General features: G+C 36.5%; 4 protein-coding genes, 1 long non-coding RNA gene and 1 other non-coding gene across 12 annotated transcripts; 3 read left to right on the forward strand and 3 right to left on the reverse strand.

Moving 5' to 3' along the window:
- Nucleotides 1–2,339: 2,339 nt before the first annotated feature.
- LOC143178377 (uncharacterized) lies at nt 2,340–2,909 on the reverse strand. Its single transcript, XR_013001777.1, has 2 exons — nt 2,860–2,909; nt 2,340–2,641 (listed from the first exon to the last, which is right to left on the reverse strand). It is a non-coding gene; the product is annotated as an uncharacterized LOC143178377 (long non-coding RNA).
- Trnam-cau (transfer RNA methionine (anticodon CAU)) lies at nt 2,812–2,885 on the reverse strand. The gene has a single exon. It is a non-coding gene; the product is annotated as a tRNA-Met (tRNA).
- Nucleotides 2,910–5,347: 2,438 nt separating the features above from the next.
- Nucleotides 5,348–7,899, forward strand: LOC143177991 (zinc finger CCCH-type with G patch domain-containing protein). The gene is made up of 9 exons (XM_076376363.1): nt 5,348–5,648; nt 5,748–5,957; nt 6,059–6,139; nt 6,207–6,347; nt 6,443–6,585; nt 6,653–6,831; nt 6,906–7,175; nt 7,249–7,428; nt 7,507–7,899. The coding sequence occupies exons 1-9, from the start codon at nt 5,598–5,600 to the stop codon at nt 7,803–7,805; spliced, it is 1,554 nt and encodes a 517-aa protein (XP_076232478.1). The 5' UTR covers nt 5,348–5,597; the 3' UTR covers nt 7,806–7,899.
- LOC143178541 (box C/D snoRNA protein 1) lies at nt 7,838–9,511 on the forward strand. Its single transcript, XM_076377265.1, has 9 exons — nt 7,838–7,861; nt 7,922–7,940; nt 7,990–8,062; nt 8,139–8,320; nt 8,392–8,483; nt 8,545–8,723; nt 8,786–8,983; nt 9,059–9,183; nt 9,255–9,511. The coding sequence occupies exons 1-9, from the start codon at nt 7,838–7,840 to the stop codon at nt 9,500–9,502; spliced, it is 1,140 nt and encodes a 379-aa protein (XP_076233380.1). The 3' UTR covers nt 9,503–9,511.
- Nucleotides 9,512–9,949: 438 nt separating this feature from the next.
- Sec22 (vesicle-trafficking protein SEC22) lies at nt 9,950–12,166 on the reverse strand. 5 transcript variants are annotated; one of them, XM_076377107.1, is made up of 7 exons: nt 11,839–11,962; nt 11,629–11,732; nt 11,395–11,493; nt 10,933–11,042; nt 10,700–10,860; nt 10,480–10,626; nt 9,950–10,417 (listed from the first exon to the last, which is right to left on the reverse strand). In XM_076377107.1, exons 3-7 carry the CDS (start codon nt 11,467–11,469, stop codon nt 10,269–10,271), a joined length of 642 nt encoding a protein of 213 aa, XP_076233222.1. In that variant the 5' UTR covers nt 11,470–11,493; nt 11,629–11,732; nt 11,839–11,962; the 3' UTR covers nt 9,950–10,268. The 5 variants fall into 5 exon arrangements, with proteins under 5 accessions (XP_076233222.1, XP_076233223.1, XP_076233219.1 ...); XM_076377108.1 differs by lacking the exons at nt 11,629–11,732; nt 11,839–11,962 and adding an exon at nt 12,148–12,166; XM_076377104.1 differs by having other exon boundaries at nt 11,395–11,447; nt 11,549–11,976.
- Sec16 (endoplasmic reticulum export factor secretory 16) lies at nt 12,113–21,219 on the forward strand. Of its 3 annotated transcripts, none has more exons than XM_076377100.1 (13): nt 12,113–12,328; nt 12,913–12,962; nt 13,033–15,129; nt 15,212–15,869; nt 15,940–16,162; nt 16,236–16,943; nt 17,475–17,581; nt 17,653–17,809; nt 18,008–18,146; nt 18,214–18,484; nt 18,559–19,313; nt 19,389–19,838; nt 20,050–21,219. In XM_076377100.1, the coding sequence occupies exons 2-13, from the start codon at nt 12,957–12,959 to the stop codon at nt 20,923–20,925; spliced, it is 6,447 nt and encodes a 2,148-aa protein (XP_076233215.1). In that variant the 5' UTR covers nt 12,113–12,328; nt 12,913–12,956; the 3' UTR covers nt 20,926–21,219. The 3 variants fall into 3 exon arrangements, with proteins under 3 accessions (XP_076233215.1, XP_076233217.1, XP_076233218.1); XM_076377102.1 differs by having other exon boundaries at nt 17,653–17,803; XM_076377103.1 differs by having other exon boundaries at nt 15,946–16,162.
- The last annotated feature ends 193 nt before the right edge of the window (nt 21,220–21,412 follow it).

Raw genomic sequence — 21,412 nt, forward strand, 5'->3', positions numbered from 1 at the left:
AATTGAGTTCCTCTGGAATTGGATCAGAAATTCTAGAGCCTCGAAGTTCCCATTCTGTCGACGCTGCAGATGTTCCTCGTCTCTTTTGAACAAATTGAGAACTGTAAAAAGAAATTTAGATACATTCTGTGAAGATCGAAGGTCTAATAGATAGAGAAGGACTTTAGGGAAGAGAAAATGTATCTCAGCGCTCGTCGGTTTTTTTCACGAGCTGCCTCGCGAACGACGGGAGAAGAGAAACGCCAGAGAGACACTCCTTTCGGGTTCATTCAGGATGAAATAAACCAGGAAACACTCCGTATCTGGCCCGCGGATAATAAAAAACACAGATAGGTCTTGCCGAGCGTGAAATCACGCGAGCGAAGGAAAAATTCTTACGACCCTCGTCGTTTCTTTCATGTCTTTTCGTCACTCCTCGTCGAGCAACGAGGAAACGGGGGATTCCTCACGCGTAATTACTTCGTCATAATGAATCGCGCATTATCCTAATAATTTCATGCCGTGTGATCGTCCTCCCTTCTTAACTTCATATTTTAACGCCCTCCTGCACTGATGATCTTCGAGGATCTACACTCTTCTACGATCCATAGGCTTTTTAAAAGGCGTCCATTTGATTTATTATTAATTTATTGCTCGGTGATTTCCCAACTAAAGCAACAAGGTAAAAATACGATTCGAACAGCACCCCTCGTATTCTCCATACACACTTCGATTGTATAAACGGCCGCAATTTGTCCGTCAATGACTCGCTCTATTTCGATCCACCCTTCTTCGCAGAAGTGTTCGCGATCAACGATCCCCAGTGAATCCTACGCAAAGAGTATAGTCAGTGAAAGAGTCGAATGAGATCCTGGGGCACAAGTGGCGTCGCGTGTACTCGGCCACGTGCGTATTGTCGTCGGGCGAACAAACCGTGGACGCGCGTGCATACGTGCGTAAGTCGTGTTGGCACTTGGACACGCGCTTCTTATCCCTCTTCGGCTCACGATGCGCCTCTCCGCTCGTTTTTCCCTTCCCAGCATCGTTAAATACCTCGCGGGGTGCCTCAGCAACCACTGACGATCCTTTCGAATCGATTCTGTCTTTTGCATACGTATTTTGGAATCGGTAGAACCTCCTTCGTGAAATCGAGTCGATAGCTCTAACTCTCTGCAAAGGGAGAAGTCTCTAACTCTACTGGAGTGTCCGTTTTGACGATTCGAAGCTTAACGGGGATTACAGCTTTTGGATCACAAGTGTATTTTGCCTGCAACAGTCTTCTAAATACAAAAGTGACTCAAATATTGTGCGCTCGGCTGATGAGGAGAGCTACCCCCCGATCCAAAGGGTGGGTCATCGGTCTCTAATGTGTTAAGCTACGTGGATCTGATCGGTAATCGGGGGCAACTGATTTGACGATAGATGAAAGCCAGTAGAGTAGGAGATGAGGTACCCTGAATATGTTTGTAATTTTGTTTGGTAGAAAAGGCGGCGAGAAAATTGGTAAAGGAGAAAAGAGAGGAGCGATGGCAGTAGCGAAAAGAGGGATCCCTGGTAGGCAAAAAGCAGAAGTAAAAGGAGGAGGCTGGCTGCCGAGGGAAAAGATGAAATCGCGAGAAGGATAGGTGAAGGGAGGCAGAGAGGGCGATAGAGAGGGTGGGGAGGTGCAGGGCGCAGGGTGCAGTGTGCACGGGGGCAGGGCCGAGTGTAACGAAGCTCCGACTTTTTAATTGGAATATATTCAGAAAGCGGAACGCCTTTTCATCGCGAGACTCGATGCACTGAATACAACCTGAATCAACGCGGAATCAACCGCGCTTGCAACGAGCCTGCTGTGCACCTGCAAACCGGGCCGCGTCTCTGCATTTATACGTAACGGATGCATACCGGCTGCATAAAATAACCCGCGAAAAACGCGTTTCCGCCTCTCTTCTCCCCCACGGCCTCCTCCACCGTTCCTTTTCTCTCATTTTCTGCCACGGCTCGCCGACATCCACGGACGTATAATCACCCTGAAAATACGATAAGTGCGAGCAAACCCCGAGGAATCGCCGAGTGGTTCGCTTATACACGCTATACTTCAAGGATTTAAAATGGAAGCGACGAGAAAACGTAGGTATGTAGCATGTTGTGTTACGTTAGTTTGAAAAAAGTAGAGAAAGCGTGGTCGTGAGCAACCGTATTCAGGAAATACATACAGAAAAAGCACTATTGTTACGGTTTCATACCAGGGGTGGTTTAAAGAAGGTAGGTATAGAATTTTTGAAATAAAAGATCAACGCAAGGTACGATATAGTCGTATTTATTTTAATTCGTTATTTTCATTTATAAAAAGAGTGTTTGAAATATACAATAAAGAAAGCGTGCATCGTTTTACGTGGATTTATTTCGATGGAAGGGTCGCAACACCTTACCCGTCGAGGAAAAGTAGCGACTATGGCAACTTCAGCTTAATGGGCTGTTTGCTTGCAAATTGTGGTATCGCTAAAGGGCAGCAAACAATTCACAACTCGTTTTAACTTCCACATTTCAATTCCAAGAAGCTTCAGGTCCCTCCGGCGAGCGTTACATTTACATAATTGTCTCTTATTCTCTTTCTCGTTTGTGAAATCGTGCATCCCTCTTCACCTCTGCAGTTATTTCTTCCCTGTTTGAACGTTTCCTGTACATATATTCAAGCTTAGATTTTGCTTTAGTATAAAGAATACTATAACGTAGATATTTCTTTACAAATAACTAAGAACAAGTATCAATACTTCCTACTTACTATTTTGAGAAAAATATAACTTTTGGCAATAATAAAAAGTACTACTTTTAATTTTTAAAAATAATTGCCCCGGGTGAGGATCGAACTCACGACCTTAAGATTATGAGACTTACGCGCTGCCTAACTGCGCTACCGAGGCTTTCATCCATCCTGCTTCTTGCAACCATAGTTATACGATAAGTATAACAATTTAGTTCTTTTTATATGGATAATAATAATATAAAGGCGTCTCGTCTATTAGAGTATAAATAAAAGAAATTCAATTATTAGTAAAATATTACACAATTAATATTTTAAAAAATTTGTATTATCACGATAGAATTTCGCCGCGATATTGACACTGCCAAAACGCTCTAAATAAAATACAGCATTTAATTACATAATAATTTAATAGAGGTGGAAATTATGTTGTGTTGTGTTAAGTAGTCTTGAATATTGTTGAGTTCCAGGGACTCCCCACCTCATTATGAGAAAACAAAAGTCTATAGATTTTGATAAAATACATTTGAAAAATTATTAGGGGGTACCGGACTCTAATGATACGGCCCTTGCGAAGAGTTGCTGGCGACAGCTTCGACATCTAGCGACGGTTGACGAACTACGATTTTTCTCAGGATCGTAGTATGAGACAGTTTCCCCCAAAACTAAATTCGTAAGTATTAAACAATTTCATATGCAAAATCATACATAATCATGCTCAGCTGACAGGAACAGATTCACAATAGATCTACACTATGTTACTCCACACTACTCCACACTACTCCACAGTTCTCCACACTATTCCACACTACTCCATACTACTCCAAACTACTCCAAACTACTCCAAACTACTCCACACTACTCCACACTACTCCACACTACTCCACACTATTCCACACTACTCCACACTACTCCACTCTACTTCACACTACTCCACACCCCTCCAAACTACTCCACACTACTCTTAACTACCTTAAGCTACACCACATGTCTCAATGCTTCTCTTCAGCCCCTTCTAGATCAACCCATACAATATAAATAAAATATTTGTGTCAAATAAGTTTTAATTTCTGCGCAAACTGCTCCTCGTGAAAGTGGAAATTGACCAGTGGCGCCATCTAGCGGAGAAAGTTGCAACTAAAATAAGAAATTTCATTTTAGTTCGGGGTCTTCACCGCTAGATGGCGCCACTTGTCAATTCCGAAAAATTTCCAAAAGTGCTCCTCGCGAAAATGGGAATTGACAAGTGGCGCCATCTAGCGGAGAAACTTGGAACTAAAATTAGAAATTTTATTTTTAGTTCCACCCATTCACCGCTAGATGGCGCCACATGTCAATTCCGAAAATGCTCCTCACGAAAATGGGAATTAACAAGTGGCGCCATCTAGCGGTGAAAGGGTGGAACTAAAAATAAAATTTCTAATTTTAGTTCCAAGTTTCTCCGCTAGATGGCGCCACTTGTCAATTCCGAAAATGCTCCCCACGAAAATGGGAATTGACAAGTGGCGCCATCTAGCGGTGAAAGGGTGGAAGTAAAAATAAAATTTCTAATTTTAGTTCCAAGTTTCTCCGCTAGATGGCGCCACTTGTCAATTCCGAAAATGCTCCCCACGAAAATGGGAATTGACAAGTGGCGCCATCTAGTGGTGAAAGGGTAGAACTAAAAATAAAATTTCTAATTTTAGTTCCAAGTTTCTCCGCTAGATGGCGCCACTTGTCAATTCCCATTTTCGCGAGGAGCACTTTTGGAAATTTTTCGGAATTGACAAGTGGCGCCATCTAGCGGTGAAGACCCCGAACTAAAATAAAATTTCTTGTTTTAGTTCCAACTTTCTCCGCTAGATGGCGCCACTTGTCAATTCCCTTTTTTCCGCGAGGAACACTTTTCGAAATTTTCGGAATTGACAAGTGGCGCCATCTAGCGGTGAAAGGGCGGAACTAAAATATAATTTCTTATTTTAGTTCCATGTTTCTCCGCTAGATGGCGCCACTTGTCAATTTCCACTTTCACGAGGAGCAGTTTGCGCAAAAATTAAAACTTATTTGACACAAATATTTTATTTATATTGTATGGGTTGATCTAGAAGGGTCTGAAGAGAAGTATTGGGACATGTGGTGTAGCTTAAGGTAGTTAAGAGGAGTGTGGAGTAGTGTGGATTAGTTTGTAGGGGTGTGGAGTAGTGTGGAGTAGAGTGGAGTAGAGTGGAGTAGTGTGGAGTAGTGTGGAGTAGTGTGGAGTAGTGTGGAGTAGTTTGTAGTAGTGTGGAGTAGTGTGGAATAGTGTGGAGTACTGTGGAGTACTGTGGAGTAGTGTGGAGTAATATAGTGTAGATCTATTGTGAATCTGTTCCTGTCAGCTGAGCATGATTATGTATGATTTTGCATATGAAATTGTTTAATACTTACGAATTTAGTTTTTGGGGAAACTGTCTCATACTACGATCCTGAGAAAAATCGTAGTTCGTCAACCGTCGCTAGATGTCGAAGCTGTCGCCAGCAACTCTTCGCAAGGGCCGTATCATTAGAGTCCGGTGCCCCCTAATAATTTTTCAGACGCTGCTATACAGTAAATCAATTTCATGGACTTTTATTGTTGCGTTATGATGTGAGAACTCTACTACCCAACATAATATTTTATATATTTGGATACTCATAAATTTCAATGAGCTTGAAACACACGCCTAAATTGAATTGAGTAGTTCCTCTAGCATTAGTAGCGCCGTATTTCGTCATAGTAAAAGTACATACACATATCTGTATATAATTTAAGATCCAATATAAACGTAAACTGTCAAGCTTTATCCGTTGCATACACAAATTTCTTTGCTGGGAGCACTTGTAAAACGATATATTTTATCTTTGAAAGATCAATATGACGGATGCAGAAAGTCTGAAAGAAGCGATCAAACAGTACGAATACCAGGTACACAGTCATTTTATAAGAACGGACGTAACCTCACAGTAAAATACCCTAAATTCTAAATGTATTCTTCCTGTTTTGGTTATTCAATTACAATATTAGCTAGCACAAGTTCAAGCATCTCTATTAGCAAAGCCACAAGGGACAGACAGGGAAGATCTGCTGAGTTTAAAATCAGACATACAAGAATTGATTAATTTAACAAAAGAAAATTTACAAAGGCTCGAAAGAGGTAATTTAGAGAATGGATCTGAAGTAGAAAGTTTAGACAATACAAATGATCCATTGGCCGAAGAATATGCTCTATTTAAGGTAATTATTTTAGTTCAAAACATACAAATTGTGAAAATGATAAAAAGTTAATAAAAGTAAAGAATGTAAATAACTATTTATCTTTTGTCTAAATTCCCCAGGCAGAATTGGAGAAAGCATCACGTAATTCTGAGATCAATGAACAGGATGAAGAAGCTGCTGGAGCTTCAAACAACATAGAAGTCAGTATGCAAGTATTCTGTACAGCATAGCAATGACACAATTATACGGTGCAAGTTCATCTTGTAGGAAGAATTGAAGCAGCTTGAAGGCATGAAATGTAGAGCTCCTCATGGTAGCAGTTGGGGAGGAATTGGTTACCATAATGCTATGATATGTTCAGTTTATCAGAATGACAGTAATGAAATAAAAGACATGCAAGACATTAAGGTAAAACTAGCATTGAAAGCTTTGAACAATTCTATTAGTTATACACATAGATATGAAATCTGCAAATTTAAACACAACATTTCAATGCTGCTCAGGTCAGAGTATTTTTTTTAAACCCTACACACAAAGAAATGCTACCATGTCCTTACTATTTGGATGGAAAATGTAAATTTTCTGATATGGACTGCAGATTTTCACATGGTGAATTAGTTCCTTTTTCTAGCATACAAGAATACAGGTGAATTTCTAATATTATAATTGATAAACAAGTATGAATAGAACAGTTTATAAATCCTTCTTCACAGGGAACCAGACTTTCAAAGTATAAAAATGGGTAGTAGAGTACTGGCAAAGCAGAAAAATCAATTGTGGCACAGATGTGTTGTATCAAAAATGCCAGACAATGATGCAAACGTTTTTAGAGTAAAATTTGAGGCAAGTGGTAACATTACAGAAGTTTCTCTGCAAGATATTTTACCTCTTGGTTAGTATCCTGTTAAATAATTGAATATATTTGTGTGTAACATTTGATAACTAATATGTTTTCTGTTACTGTAGATGATGCAGATTTAGAAATGTCAGACACGTCTGACGATAGCGACAGTGAGAATAATTCGTTAGAAGATTTCAAAGAAGAAATAATTCATAAATCTCTTCTTACGGTAGAAAGTAACATGCCATTAGGTCATTGGGAAAAACATACACGTGGTATGGGAAGTAAATTAATGGCTCAAATGGGATATGTGGTGGGTACTGGCCTTGGCAAGCGTTCAGATGGTCGAATAGAACCGGTTGAAGCCACGGTGCTACCGGCTGGTAAATCTTTAGGTAGGACTTTGTATTTTTGACACGATAAATTCTAATAAATATATTGCTTTAAGTCAAACTAATTTAATTTCAGACCATTGCATGGAATTGCGAGAGAACGCGGGTGGAGATAAGGATCTATTTTCCGTGGAACGTAAAATGCGAAAGCAACAGCAAAGATTAGAGCAACAGAGAGAAAAACAATATCAGAGAGAGAAGCTACAAGAAAGAAAAAATGTATTCAACTTTATAAATGCTACTTTAGGTGACAAACGTACGTCCCTAAATCACTTTGTCTGTAATATAATGTTTATATTAGAAAACTATTAAACTTCTGAATAATTTATTACAGCTAAAACTGAAACACAAACCAGTATTTCAAAGAGTACAAATGATCTCAAAACAGAATCAAATCGACAGTTAAACGTAGCGAGCTTACAAATCGGAGAAAATATTTTAAGGCTGGAGAGAGAGTCTTCTAAATTAAAAGAATCTTTAGCTAGACATGCAAAAGGCAGTGTTCATTATAATAATATTATAATGAAATATAATGAAAAGCAAAAAGAGCTTGTTAGTTTAAGAGCCTCAGAAAAAAATATTGCTGCTGAACAAAACCAACGAAAGAACAGAGCAAAGCTGTCTATATTCTGATGTAAATGTGCTTATATTATTTTTAAAATAAGATGTATACGTTTATTAATGTGTATGTAAATATAATTGAATAAATATAATGAATTTGATCATATTTCGTCCATTAAATATTCCAGTTTAATTTAATTTTCCTAAGCTATTTTTTAAAATGTCCAGTTCTATTTATTCAAATTTGAATAAAAAGAATCATTATTGCGTATCGTCAACATGGCGGCGTCCAGTAACAAGTATGAGCGTAATACTGATCCTTTCGTTTTGTTATATAGAAAGAAAAATCGTGCTTCTTCTACTTTTTTATTGATACATAAACTTAATTACAAATATCCTTTGTAGAATCGAAAATTGTGAAGTCTGCGGTGCGAGTAAAGCGAAGTACACGTGTCCAAAATGTGAGGTTAGAACTTGTTGTCTTCAGTGTGTAAACATTCATAAAAAGGAATTGGAATGCGATGGAATTCGAGATAAAACAAAGTTTATATCACTGAAATCATTCACAGACTTAGATATTTTGAGCGGTAATTTGTAGTCGTTTTGATATACTTTGATTAACTAAACTTTGCAACTTATACTCATTATTACATTACAGATTATAGACTCTTAGAAGATGTTGGTCGATCTGTCGATCAATTAAAAAGGGATCCATTAAAACGATGCACGCGTCAAAGCAATTTGCCAGTGGTAAGTTATAATTGTTATGTCTTTTTTTCCACTGTACATTGTTTCAATTTTATTATTCCAGCATCTATGCAAGCTCAAAACAGCTGCATATAAAAGAAAAGTTCATTTGCAATTTATGCCACAACATTTTAGTAGACATAAAAGTAACACAACCTTTTTAAATTGGAAAACTAATGAGTTATATTGGAGAATAGAATGGATCTTCCCACAAGCAGAATATACAAAGTGGATTACAGAAAGGTAACAGATTTTATTATATTAATTTAATAAACTTCATTGATAATATGCTGTAACAATAACAGGGCTCTAGAAACTACAAGGCTATCGATTCTCATAGAGGAAATTTTAAATCCTATTCAATCAATAAAAGATAAGAATGACATTGAAGAACTAAACCTAAGGATGTCTTTAAATGAAAGATTACGATATTATCAGGCAGCTAGTTTATCTGGAATAAAAGTTCTTTTAAAAGCAGAAAAAGTCACAAAATCTAACTCAAAGTAAGAAATTGAATTGTATTTCATTACATTTTACAAAATTTTGAAAATACTTAATAGTGTATTAATGTTTGTAAGGTTCTATGAGTTGGATGTTACACTCACATTAAAAGAAAATTTAGAAAATAAAACTATAATAGAATTCCCAACTATACATGTTATTTTAAAAGACCATTCAGACATGTATGAAATTGTAGATACTGGTATGTTGTCTATGTTATCATTCTTAACATTATTGACAATTTTTGTTAAAATAAACTAAATAATTTTCCAGATGATGAAAATGCAGATGATACACAGTGTAACACCAGTAATGGAAACACGGGAAAGAGAAGAAAACGAAAATATAATCACTTCAATAAAAATCAGGAAGTTAAAACAGATAAAAATGCTCCTATAAATTATTTTTTTAATTCCGAATTTTCAGAATCTGAAGAAGAAATTGCGAATAACGATAGAAATAATCATTCGTTAAAGTTTAATATACCTACTTATGACGAATTAGTCAAGATAGAGCACTGAAGTATTACGTTTTTTATACTTGTGTACATTTTAACCATGGGTGGACAATTTTTGTAGGCTGTGCACATACAAATTCAATTTTTTATTGTAAATACAACATTTATATAGATTACTATTATATAATTGAATGATATACAAATACAATAGTCAATGATAACAAAAATTATTTATAATCTTTTCAATAGTTCCCTTTCCATGAATAAATTACTCTAAAGAATATTTATAAATACATAATTTAAGAAATTTGCTTTAGCTACAAATTATCAAGAACTTTATAAAGTATATACCCCCATAAAAAAAATATATGTTTGTATAAGAATAGTAAAATTAATATAGTCCCCAGTATAAGTAGTACAGTAACGTTAATACTCGATTTTGAAAATGAAATAATAGTTGCTTGACATAACATAAATTTAACTATACATGTTCCCATTTCTTTCTATAAAATCGTTAGTATCGCCTTTTTATTTAACTGATGGTCATACATTGTATTAATCACATAATTATACGTGTATTTATTGCATGGCAATATATTTGACAGAATATCTTTTTGAAATTGGTATCAATATCATTGTATTCATTGCAACTAGTTGTCCTCTGAATACAACTTAGGTACATGGTCACTAATCTTGATTAAATTCAAAATCTAAACTCTTTCTATATGTCAGAAACAATCACGTAATTGCTTGATTTTGAAGAAAAAGAATGATTAAAAACTATAGTGTTTTTATACAATGGTAAGAAATTTCTCAAATAATTTGTACAACTAAAGAACGAAGAAATATAACAGGAAGACCAAAACTGCAATAAGTCCAGCTACAGCTTTCACATACATTGACTTACTATTCAAATGAGCTGCATCTTTCTTATACTTCTGTGATAACATGGACAGATTTTGTGTCTTTGTATCTAGTTCTGTAACATAAATAAAAAATTAGTATAAGTCTATTTATTTGACTTTTCATCAATGTCATTACCTGAAAGAACTGTTCCCCTTTGTAAAACATCATCTATGTTTTGCACCATGATTCTTTGGACATCCTGTAACTGGCTATTCAATGCATTCATATTTCTCCTTGACCTACCATCTAAAAACACTTTCTTTGCTTTCTGAATATATGTGTCTGAAAAAAAAGCAAATTTCTTAGTATATTACATAAGCAAAATTCATATTCAAAAGAATACCTCAATACATACCAAATTCAATAAAACTATAAGGCCTGGTAACTGTATTAACACGCTTGCCATACAAAGAATGAAATTCCTGTGCAATATCTTCAAGATAACTATATGCTACACGTTTACTGTAATTCCTTTCACATAGAACTAAATAACATACTTCATTTTCAATTAGATAACTGTAAATTTAAATTATTTATTAACATATTAAATAATTATAGCATATACTACAATATTTATATGAAACTTACTGGAATAAATATCGTCCTGTCTCTATACTACACCTATTTGGAGACTGGGGACCCAATTTTCTAAATAACATCTTTGCCTGATTTTGGTATTCTAAGATATTTCTTCCACTCTAAAACAATAAACAAAATATTAATAGAATATTCATTTGTTGTAACTATATAATGCAAATTAAAAATAATAACATTGTTATTTGAAGGTTTGCATGAAATAATAGTTGCAAGATTCAATAGAAGTGAAAACTAAACAGAATATAAACACTAAACAGAAGTCAACAGTAATTATTAATGAACTAAATGCACTGTCATTGCTGACTTTACTAAGTAATCTTTGAACATGATTTCTGTGATGATAGAAATGCTGTTGAACGTTCTGTCAAGTAATAAATGAATTGACAGAATACGTTAAAAGAAATTGTTATAATCAACAAATTGAACGACATTTCACTATAACAGATTTCTAACCTGTTCGTCTTCTTGCATAGTCGCTGCCAGCGGTAAACCATCTGCTATCCTTGCTATCATAGTTAATAACACCATTTTTGTAGAGATTAATTCAATTCTCTGTAAGAATATCGAATAGAATATTAAAAATTTCGCGAAACGATCAACACTCTACCACCTGACACCCATTTACGCGAAACTGGCCACGGTAGAACCGATTCGTCAAACATCCACTCTTGGCATTACACGTCAGACCTTGTTCAAGCACTGTCAAGCTTCCAATTGCTTCCAACTTTCAATGAATACCGTATTGCCACTACTTTTTTTTTTTTTATTAACACTACCAATTTTCCGATCACCTAGTCATAGTCACCAGTAGTATATGTTACTACACTTTGTATTATGGTACAAAAAATACTAATAAAATAGCGAAAAATAAATATTTATACACAATTTTGATGCTACCAGTTCTGTTATCTTAATGCGTATAGAAATTTTTTTGCTCCCTCCCTCGATTACGAAACTGTCCTAGCAATTTTAGAATATTTGTTATCGATACACTGTTCCGCCAGCTTTTCCATATGCAATTTCAGTGAATTTCAGGTATTTTCGAAAGTGAGTAAATTTTGAACTGCACTAAGGCGCCATCTAACGATAATTTCTCGGAAATCGCTTTGACGTTTGAGACGAACGCAATCGCGCTGTGCGCGTCTATGGTTCTGCTCGCGTGGAAAGTGAAAGACAAAAATTTTGTGACGTGCTTAACCCACACACCTTCCCTTCGTAGTGTCCGTAAAATGTCCGCGTTTTTCTGATTTCCCACTTTAGTTCTATGAAAAGTTGATCCACGGACTTACGCACGTCAGAATCTATCGTGACAATAATTCGAATGTTCCGTGGTAGAAAATAATGCTTGTGCTCGCGTATGGACACCAGTGCCAGATACGATAGTTAGGTGAGTGAACGTCGAGAGAGGTCCCTGAACGCTAAGGTACCTATCACAGCTGGTTCCCGACATCGACAAGACGCTCCCAATTTCTTGTCTTACGATTCCCTTTAGCCCGCTACTCTTTTCGTTTATTTGCAAAAATTGCTCTCTCATGATTTTTGTTATATAATTATGCCGATTTTAAGCCCCGACGTACGAGTGTCGAAGAATCTATTTCATGAGCTTCAGCTCCCCTTTGCGAACTACAACAGATTTTATGTTTTTTTTTCGTAGTTCCATTAGCTCGACAATTCTTTCCTGTTTTACGAGATATTCTATGCGCACGTATTTCTACGTAGTTCAGTGTAACTGTGTAAAGCGTTACTGAATAATGAAAAATAGATATTCAGTGACCTATATACGTTTTCTGTCGCGTGTGAAAGTAGTTTTCTCTCTGTTTCAACGTTTTATTGAATAACGTGGTCGTCTTTGAATACTTGTCGAAAAGAAATGATCATGAGGAGAAAACAGTAAAAGTTTGACTATGCTGTTTGTAATGTCAAGTGAAAAAATTGTTTATCATTTTTTATAATCTGGTTTTCGGCTTGTAGGTTTCATATAAATAGGAAGCAAGTTCTACTGTCCTACAGGCAGTATGAGTGTAAGTAGCCTATGTTGTTTAACAAGTTAATATGACAAAATAAATTTTGATAATTAAATAATATTTTCAGAATCCCTATAGAGCTAGACCAACCAGATCTAAAGTAGATCATAATTTAGGATATGGAGCTCATAATCAAAATGTTTGGAACCCAATGTCTAGAATGCATTCTGAAGTATCATCCAATGATTCCATTCAACATCAAACACCCATTGTAGATCAATCTAAACAAACTAATGATCCATGGAATAACTCTTGGAATTGGGATTTCGACAAACAAGTAGATAATCAGCAACAGCAGCTACAGCAACAAGAACAGCAGCAGCAACAGCATTATGTACCCTCCTATGCCAATCAAGGGCAGTTAATATCCAATTCCATTCAAGATCAGTACTATCAAAATGTTAATGGCAAGAAGACTGATTTGCTCAATCAGAATTCAGTGTTGGATAAGAATGTACCAGCAACAGTTGGTAATAGGCAACCAATTTTGGACCATGCTGATTCCTTCACAGCTTACTCTAATTATGCCCAGTATCAGCAATATCCTCCATCAGCTAAAACAAGTGCAGTTAATTCTGGATCCATGAGTTCTCAATGGACAAACGAGCAACAGTCTCAAAATATTCCCTATGCACACCCAAGATCAGTCATGCAAACTCAAAAGGATCAAGCAATGCATCCTCCCATAAGTAGTAATAACTATAATTGGTACAAAACTGATCAATCAAATTTAATGTCCCAACACAACTGGCAAAGTAATGTGCCAGGACATTGGCAGGATACAAAAGCAGATGCAGAGCCACAGAAATTTGATGATATGGGCAATCAGTGTGCACTGCCATTGCAACAAACTAAGTTAAATCCAGTCCTTCCACCTTCCACTGAAACTGCTAGCAAAGAACATTCCATAAATGATGCAAACAGTTGGTCTAATCAGAATAATATGCCAAATTCTCAATGGCACAATCAAAATCGTGTGTCTATGTTACCCAATCAAAAACAAGAATCAACATATAATACTAATAATGAATTTAATTCGTGGTCTCAAACAAGTACAGATATTTCACAACAGTGGCAACATACAGATAACATGTGTACAACTCAGTGGCAACAAGAAAACAATATACCAGAAGAGAATCTTAAACAAGATAATGCTGGTGCTGTTGCTGGAAATGATTGGCAACAAAATTGTACAATACCGTCTCAACATCCTTTATCCAATGTACCGCCGACAACAGAATCAAGTTTAGAGCAAGAGGAAAGGAAGAAATCAATACCGTTGTTAGCTATAAGTTCCCCAACGTCTAAAGATGCTAATGCACACGCGAAAACAAGCATCGTCGCTAAACCGCAGTTATCTGACTCTCATCTTAACATGTTAAGTACTCCTGAAACTATGTCAACTGTTGCCAGTTCTGAAAATGTTTCTGTTCAAGAAAGTAATGATTTCAATTTAGTAAATGATCCACTAGAGTGGGGAAGAAATAATTCAACAGATGAATTACCTAAAAAAATAGAACAATTGAATCTTAATGCTAAGTCGAATCAACATTTAGAAAATCAGATTGAGCCATTAGAGGTACAGCCTACCAGCTCTGGAGATGGGTGGAACCAAAATACAGTTTCTCACAACAATGTTGCTTCTGATAACATACCTGGGTTGCCTTCAGACTATGCTGCTCTTGGAGCTGAAGGTACCCATTCCATAGATAGTCACACCATTAATAAAGAGCATTCTACGCATAATACATATCAAATGACGAATATTAAGCCAGCAGATAACATAGCACAAAGTGGATATGATCAGTGGTACAATCAAAACGCATTGCCGCGTTCTACAGAAAATACATGGTATCCTAAAGATCATATTCGTTCAACTAAGGAATGGAGTGCTGAGCAAAACGTAGAGAACTATGAGAATATTCAACAACCTACGGAATTTGTAAACTTAGAAGTAGTTACGCCGTCATTACAGGAACGCGATATATATGGTTCGAGAGATTCCATAAATAAGGAGACTTTGGACAACGATCCAAAACCGGTTATGAATCCTGCTAAAGACGGAGCCAATTTACGTGATTTTAGGCAAGAAACAAATAATATTGAGGTGCCTTCTGCCCAGCAACCAGCACGACCACATCAACCTCCTATTCAGCCAGAACAGGTATAATTGTATTCAACAACCTCACATGAAATGAAACGAGAATATCGTCGCACAATAAAAATAACCAAAACTTATTTTTCAGGTGCCCGACAATTATGAATTTGCGTCAAATGACAGAAACACATTCTTGGAAACTGGAGAATTAACTGATTCCCATCAGGAACACGAACCAACACCACCGACCCAAGACGATGAGAATGATGAAGTGCCTAACGACATTCCCTTTTTACGAGAAGTTCCCGGTCAATCGAGTTCCATAGATCCACGTAGAAACGATCCCACAGGACAGGAACAGCACGTGCAATCAGGGCAGAGATTGCCTGATCCAAGAAGGAACGAGCCTTCTGGTCAATTAAGAAATATATCTGAAAGGACAGAACGTCGCGATGTTCCTCCTGGACAGGAAAGAAGCGCTCCTTTGCTTCTACGAGCAGATTCCGATACACTGGAACGTCGGAACGATCCATCTGGTAGAGAACGTTCTTTACCACCGCAGCAATCACGAAACGATCCTTCTGGAGAGGAAAGACATCAGATCCAATCACAAATTATGATGGAGTCAAGCGAAACGCGCGAGGTACCAGGCAGGGGAAACGAGCCTGAAGATCCCAATCAACAAACGGATGAGGATCTTAGACAAATACCAGGAGGTGCATCTCCTAACGAAGTAGCTCAGTCTTCAGATGATAGATCAAATGGGAGAGTAGTGACCGGTTCTCAGGAAATTCCATTCACAAGCTGTAAGAAAGGCTTTCCTCTACAATTCAGTATTTTATGTTTAAATCTGTTATACCTTTTATAATCCTTTAGCTACAGCACAAGATCAAGCTAGCGATTCAAGGAGTAAACGCGAGGAAGCAGTTGGCGCGTCTATACGTGAAAGTCAAGGAGTGCCCAGCTCATCGAATCGTAGGGATTCTTACGAGGATGACGATGATAAAGGTTCTGGGAACAGTAGAGACGATAGCAGAGAAAGACGGAGGGACAGTAGCTCGGAACGCCGACGATATGAATATGAAAGGAAAAACGCATAGTCAGTAAATTTATTCCTACAATTTTTCAGGTATTTGCATGAGATAACAATAATATGATCCATTAACTTACAGTTACGATCGTGATCGTGAATACGACGATGATTATTATTATGATCGTCGTCGTGGAGGAGACAATGATCGATCATACAACGCGCGAGACGAGTTCGAGCGTCGAGAAATTCCGTATCGAGAAGACGACCGTAAGCATCACAGTCGAGACGATTTAGATAGACATGCGAGGGATGAAATGGATAGAAGAAGTAGAACTAAAGATGATCTGGATGAAAGAGACAGTAGAAGAAGGCCAGATGAGCGGAGAAGGGATAGGGTCGATGACGTACGTCGCAGAGAAAGAGAAATCAGAGACTACGATCCACGATATTCTAGAGATTATCTCGATCGTGATAGAAGGAGGGATGACAGGCGACCGAGACGATATGATGATTACGATATTAGAGATCCTTATTACGATGATCCTTACACCAGAGGATCTAGACCATCCAGTAGATCCTCTTACAATGATAGAGATCGAGGATACTATATGCGATCACGAGATCCTTATTATGCTTACAATGGTTACCCTGGATATGATTACAGTGTTCACTACGCCAACAATTTTTATGCATACATAGAAAATTTGCGACGTACGAATCCTGCCGCTTATTCGGAATGGTATCATAAATATTATGCTAACCAGCAGCAACATATGTCCCGGAGTGTTACTAATTATCCAGAAGATAGAGCCAGTGTTCACTCAGGTCGAAGCTCATGCGATGACAGGTGAGCATTAGAAAAAGTAAAGAAGAAATGTGATTGAAATATTTCAATTTCATGTTTCCTATAGATTTTATAATATCGATTATGTGTTAGATTTTTTACAAACCCAACTGCATGCTTCCATTCGCCAAACAAAGCATTATATGTTCCGTATTTCGGGTATCCTGGATGGGCCAGGAGTCCGCAGAGAAGACAGAGTTCATCTTGTCAAAATTTAAATAGGTGAGACCGAGAGAATTCTCTCGGTTCGACACTAGAGTCAAATATTGAACATATCCAGTCTGCAACTTTTGAAAGTAATTTAGTTAAAATACTCTTGTGGCATCTGAATGATCTTTTTTTGTAGTAGATATTGAATTCTTCGCTAGAAGTACATTAATTGTATGCTTAAAACATTTCCCTATAGATCTGATTAGAAGTAATTTCTCCCCAAAACCTTTTACCATGCAGTAATTACTTTATGTATTAGCTTCTTCTGATGATTATTGATATTATTTTATTATACATATAAAAATAAGAATTATATTATTTCAGAACAACTGGTGACAAACGAACTATAGGTGATTTGTCCCTGCTTGAAGATTCAACAACTACTTCTGCACGAATGACACCAACTAAATATAACATTTCTCACGCTTATGGTACATTTTTACAGAATTAAAAATTTATTAAGCAATTGACTGTATATTTTATAAACATATTTTCTTAATAGGATGTTTCTCCGTTGGCTCTCTGATACATGTGCACCCAACTTATCCAACTGATGGTGAAAGAGCTAAAGTGGATATTATCAAATTGGAAAATCTACTATCACACGATACTGTAGCCCGTGATTTACGGGCATATCCTGGGCCTCTAATTAAGCAAGTGTAATCAATAACTTTGGTGATCTAAGCATGCGTATTTTCATTTGCTTAAACAGTTGAGTTTGTTGCAATTTATTTGCTGTACAAAGTTTACCTTTTAAATTACTTTTCAACATGTGCATTAGATATGCATGCTTGGACATAAACGAAAGCATTGCATAATTCATGAACCTTGCTAATATTCATATTCTTTTAACGTAGGGGAGTAACACACAAAAAGACTATTATTGAATATTGTGAGAATAAAATTAAAAAAGCAGCATCAACTGAAGAAATGGTTGACCGTGCATCGTACATACTCCTATACGAACTGATGATTATGTTGATCCAGCAAAATGGAGTAAGATATATATTTTTCATACGTAATTACAACCTGTTACCTTCATCTAATTACAAGTTTTTTTCAGAATGTTGTGGGTGTTGATATAGCAGCGTTATTGTTAAGAAACAAGGATACATATCCTTATGATATGAACAAGCAAAAATCACAAGATTTGGGCAGGAGAGAATCAGTAATATCGCAAAGATCTGACATCACAGGTGGAGATACTATTCAGGGAACTCAAGATGGTGCAACAGTTCCTGAGAAAGTTGAAACTAAACCACGGAAAAGCATAGAACAAATAACAGACGAATTTAGGAACACGTTACTCTATGGATTAGTACAAGAAGCATTAGGTTTGTCTCTATACTTAACATATCACTCTTTCTACCAATCATAAATACCTGACATTATTAATTTTGATGTCCAGAATATGCAATGAACGAAGGACTCTGGGGACACGCATTATTTTTGGCTAGCAAGTTGGACAAGCGTACTCACGCGTCCGTGATGACACGTTTTGCCAATAGTTTGCCATACCATGATCCATTGCAAACGTTGTACCAACTTCATTCTGGTCGTATACCAGCAGTGGTTACTGGTATATCGGATCCACGATGGGATGACTGGAGACCTCACTTAGCAATGATCATATCAAATACTTCTGCTAATCCGGAAATTAATCGACGCTCAATTACAACTTTAGGCGACACACTTTCCGCGCGAGGAGACATTCACGCTGCTCATTTCTGTTACATACTCGCTCAAGTCGACTTTGGTGCTTATGGAGCGAGTAATATAAAACTTGTTCTAATCGGTGCAAATCACCATAAACCGTATAGTACATTCCTTACCACGGAGGCTGTAATGCTCACAGAGATATACGAATACGCTAGAAACCTTAGCGAGCCTGGATTCACATTGGTGGATCTTCAGACCTTCAAATTTGATCTGGCAGTAAAGATGGTAGACTATGGATTAATAGAAAAGGCTTTATTGTACATAGAACAAATTGCAGTAAATATTGTTAACGAACCGTCGAAGTATAAGCAATCATTTGTCTTAGCGGTGTACAATCTGGGAGACAGAATTAAATACCATGACCCAGTTTATAAAGATGCTACGGATGAATCTACAACATTAACTTGGTTTAATAATCTGGCAGAAATCGTTGGAAACTACCATGTAAGTTCAAATAATTCATGTGCTACAAAAGTTGCAAAACCATTACTTTATCTAAACATTATCATTTTGTTACAGACCAGGCAAATTACTGAAACTGATGCTTATAGTTCGCAAATGAAAATGGAGTCGCACAGTGTGCAAAATCAAGAAGCGCATGAAATAAAGCAGCAACATCAACAACAATGGAACACGGCCCAATCTGAGTATAGAGAGGGTCCAACCTCGATGATGGATATTGGTTCAACTGATGCTCAATCAGAATGGCAACCATTATCTTTACCATCTAATATACAGGACACGTATGACCAGAGTATGCAATACACGAGAAACAATGAAGAATCGTGCCAGTACCAACAGATGCAACAGCAGGATTATTGGAATCAAGATTCTTACTATCAAAGTAATTACGGAAGAAATGATTCTACAGTGACGAACTGGCAGCAACAAACAACTACTCAAGCACCCTACTCTACAGAGCAAAGTGACATCAATAATTCTCAGCAGCAGGAGAAATGGAATTATGAGGTAAATCAATTATTGTATTTACCTTGTACTTATTAGAACATTTATTCATTTTTTTTTCATATTATTCAGTATTATATGTTTTCAAATTCACTTGCATGGATATACTGTGTTCCCTTTTATTTGTAAAATACCATAAGCCCTGTAACTCATCATTCCTACATATAGAAATAACGCTTTTTTCACCTTTTTCTTGATGCTTGCATACGGACAGACGGAAAAGGAAGAAAAAACACCCACCCCTGAAGTAAGTAATCGTACGCTTACTCCGGATAGTAATCTCAATCCTGAGTGGTCATTGGATGACATCAATGTTAGTTCATTACGTCGGCGTAAAGTATTAATCGATTCAGATCCGTGTGTCGCGCCTCATTCTTCTGACTCTAATATCAGTACTTCAACAAGCATGTCGTCTAATCCTTATAGATCGACTAATTCAAGTGATAAGTTTATGAAACCGCAAAAACTAGTAACGTATCCAAAGATTACAGCAACTTATCCAAGAATTTTATCGAATAATAAGATCCATCCAAAAGACGTGAAAAAGATAAAGAAATTAGATGGTAGATACGTAAAACCGCCTTCTTCACAGCAACCTGTATTCTTAAAATGTCAAGTCAAAAAGAAATCAGATGACGATAAGAAAATCATTTCAGACGAGATAGAGAACAATAGTATAAGTTCATCGACAACTACTGATTTAGATATCCAATTTAGGGAAGTGGATATTGAATCTTTCACAAAATTTCATTCACATTTCGATAATAAAACATTTGCACTAACCGAGAGTGAGAGTCAGACTTTAAAACAGTATTGTAATTTCGAGGAGAAGAAAGTAATGAGAGTAGCTCCGCATGTTCGAAGGAAAGATGTTATTTGCGACACAGTTGACGCATGGTCTTACTCGAATTCTTCAGAGAATTCTTCTGTATCGTGTCGATATAAACCACTTGTCTTTGGTGGAACCTATCCGATAGATTTACCCGTTAATCTTGGAAGTAATCTCCAGCTAATGGAATTCAAAGACGTTTCTAATGAAAAGTCCATCCTTAAAACATATGATATCGATGAACCCACGACTTGCGAGTAGATGACATGTTTCTAGGCTACAAGTAACAGCTATTCTTTTTTAGACTTTCAATATAAAACGTAATTCTACAATCGTGATTGTATCTATAAAATATTAAGCTAGGTTTGCTAGTTAATCTGCTTCAAAGAAAATATCGCTGTTTTGTGATGTTAGAGAGTATGAGTGGTTGTCGCACATCTTTGATATACAATAATAGAATGTAGCTTAGAGAACTTGCTCTCTGTTTTAGATATCGTTTATGTACATACGTTATTGTTATTGTTAAATATACAATAAAGTTTTCTATATTATGGATTTTTCTGAATTTTTTAAAATGCTGCCTTATTCGTTGCAGATCAATCTTTTACTTTAAATAAGTTACCAATATATTTTTATTATAGAAGCAAAGTTTTTCACTATTTACTGTAATACTTCCCAATTCTATACAGAAGGTATTGTTAAAAAAAATTTAATTATTACTATTGCAGTAAAAAGTGAACAACTTTGC

The sequence above is a fragment of the Calliopsis andreniformis genome, chromosome 4 (genome assembly GCF_051401765.1).
Source record: "Calliopsis andreniformis isolate RMS-2024a chromosome 4, iyCalAndr_principal, whole genome shotgun sequence".
NCBI classification, from domain to species: Eukaryota; Metazoa; Arthropoda; class Insecta; order Hymenoptera; family Andrenidae; genus Calliopsis; species Calliopsis andreniformis.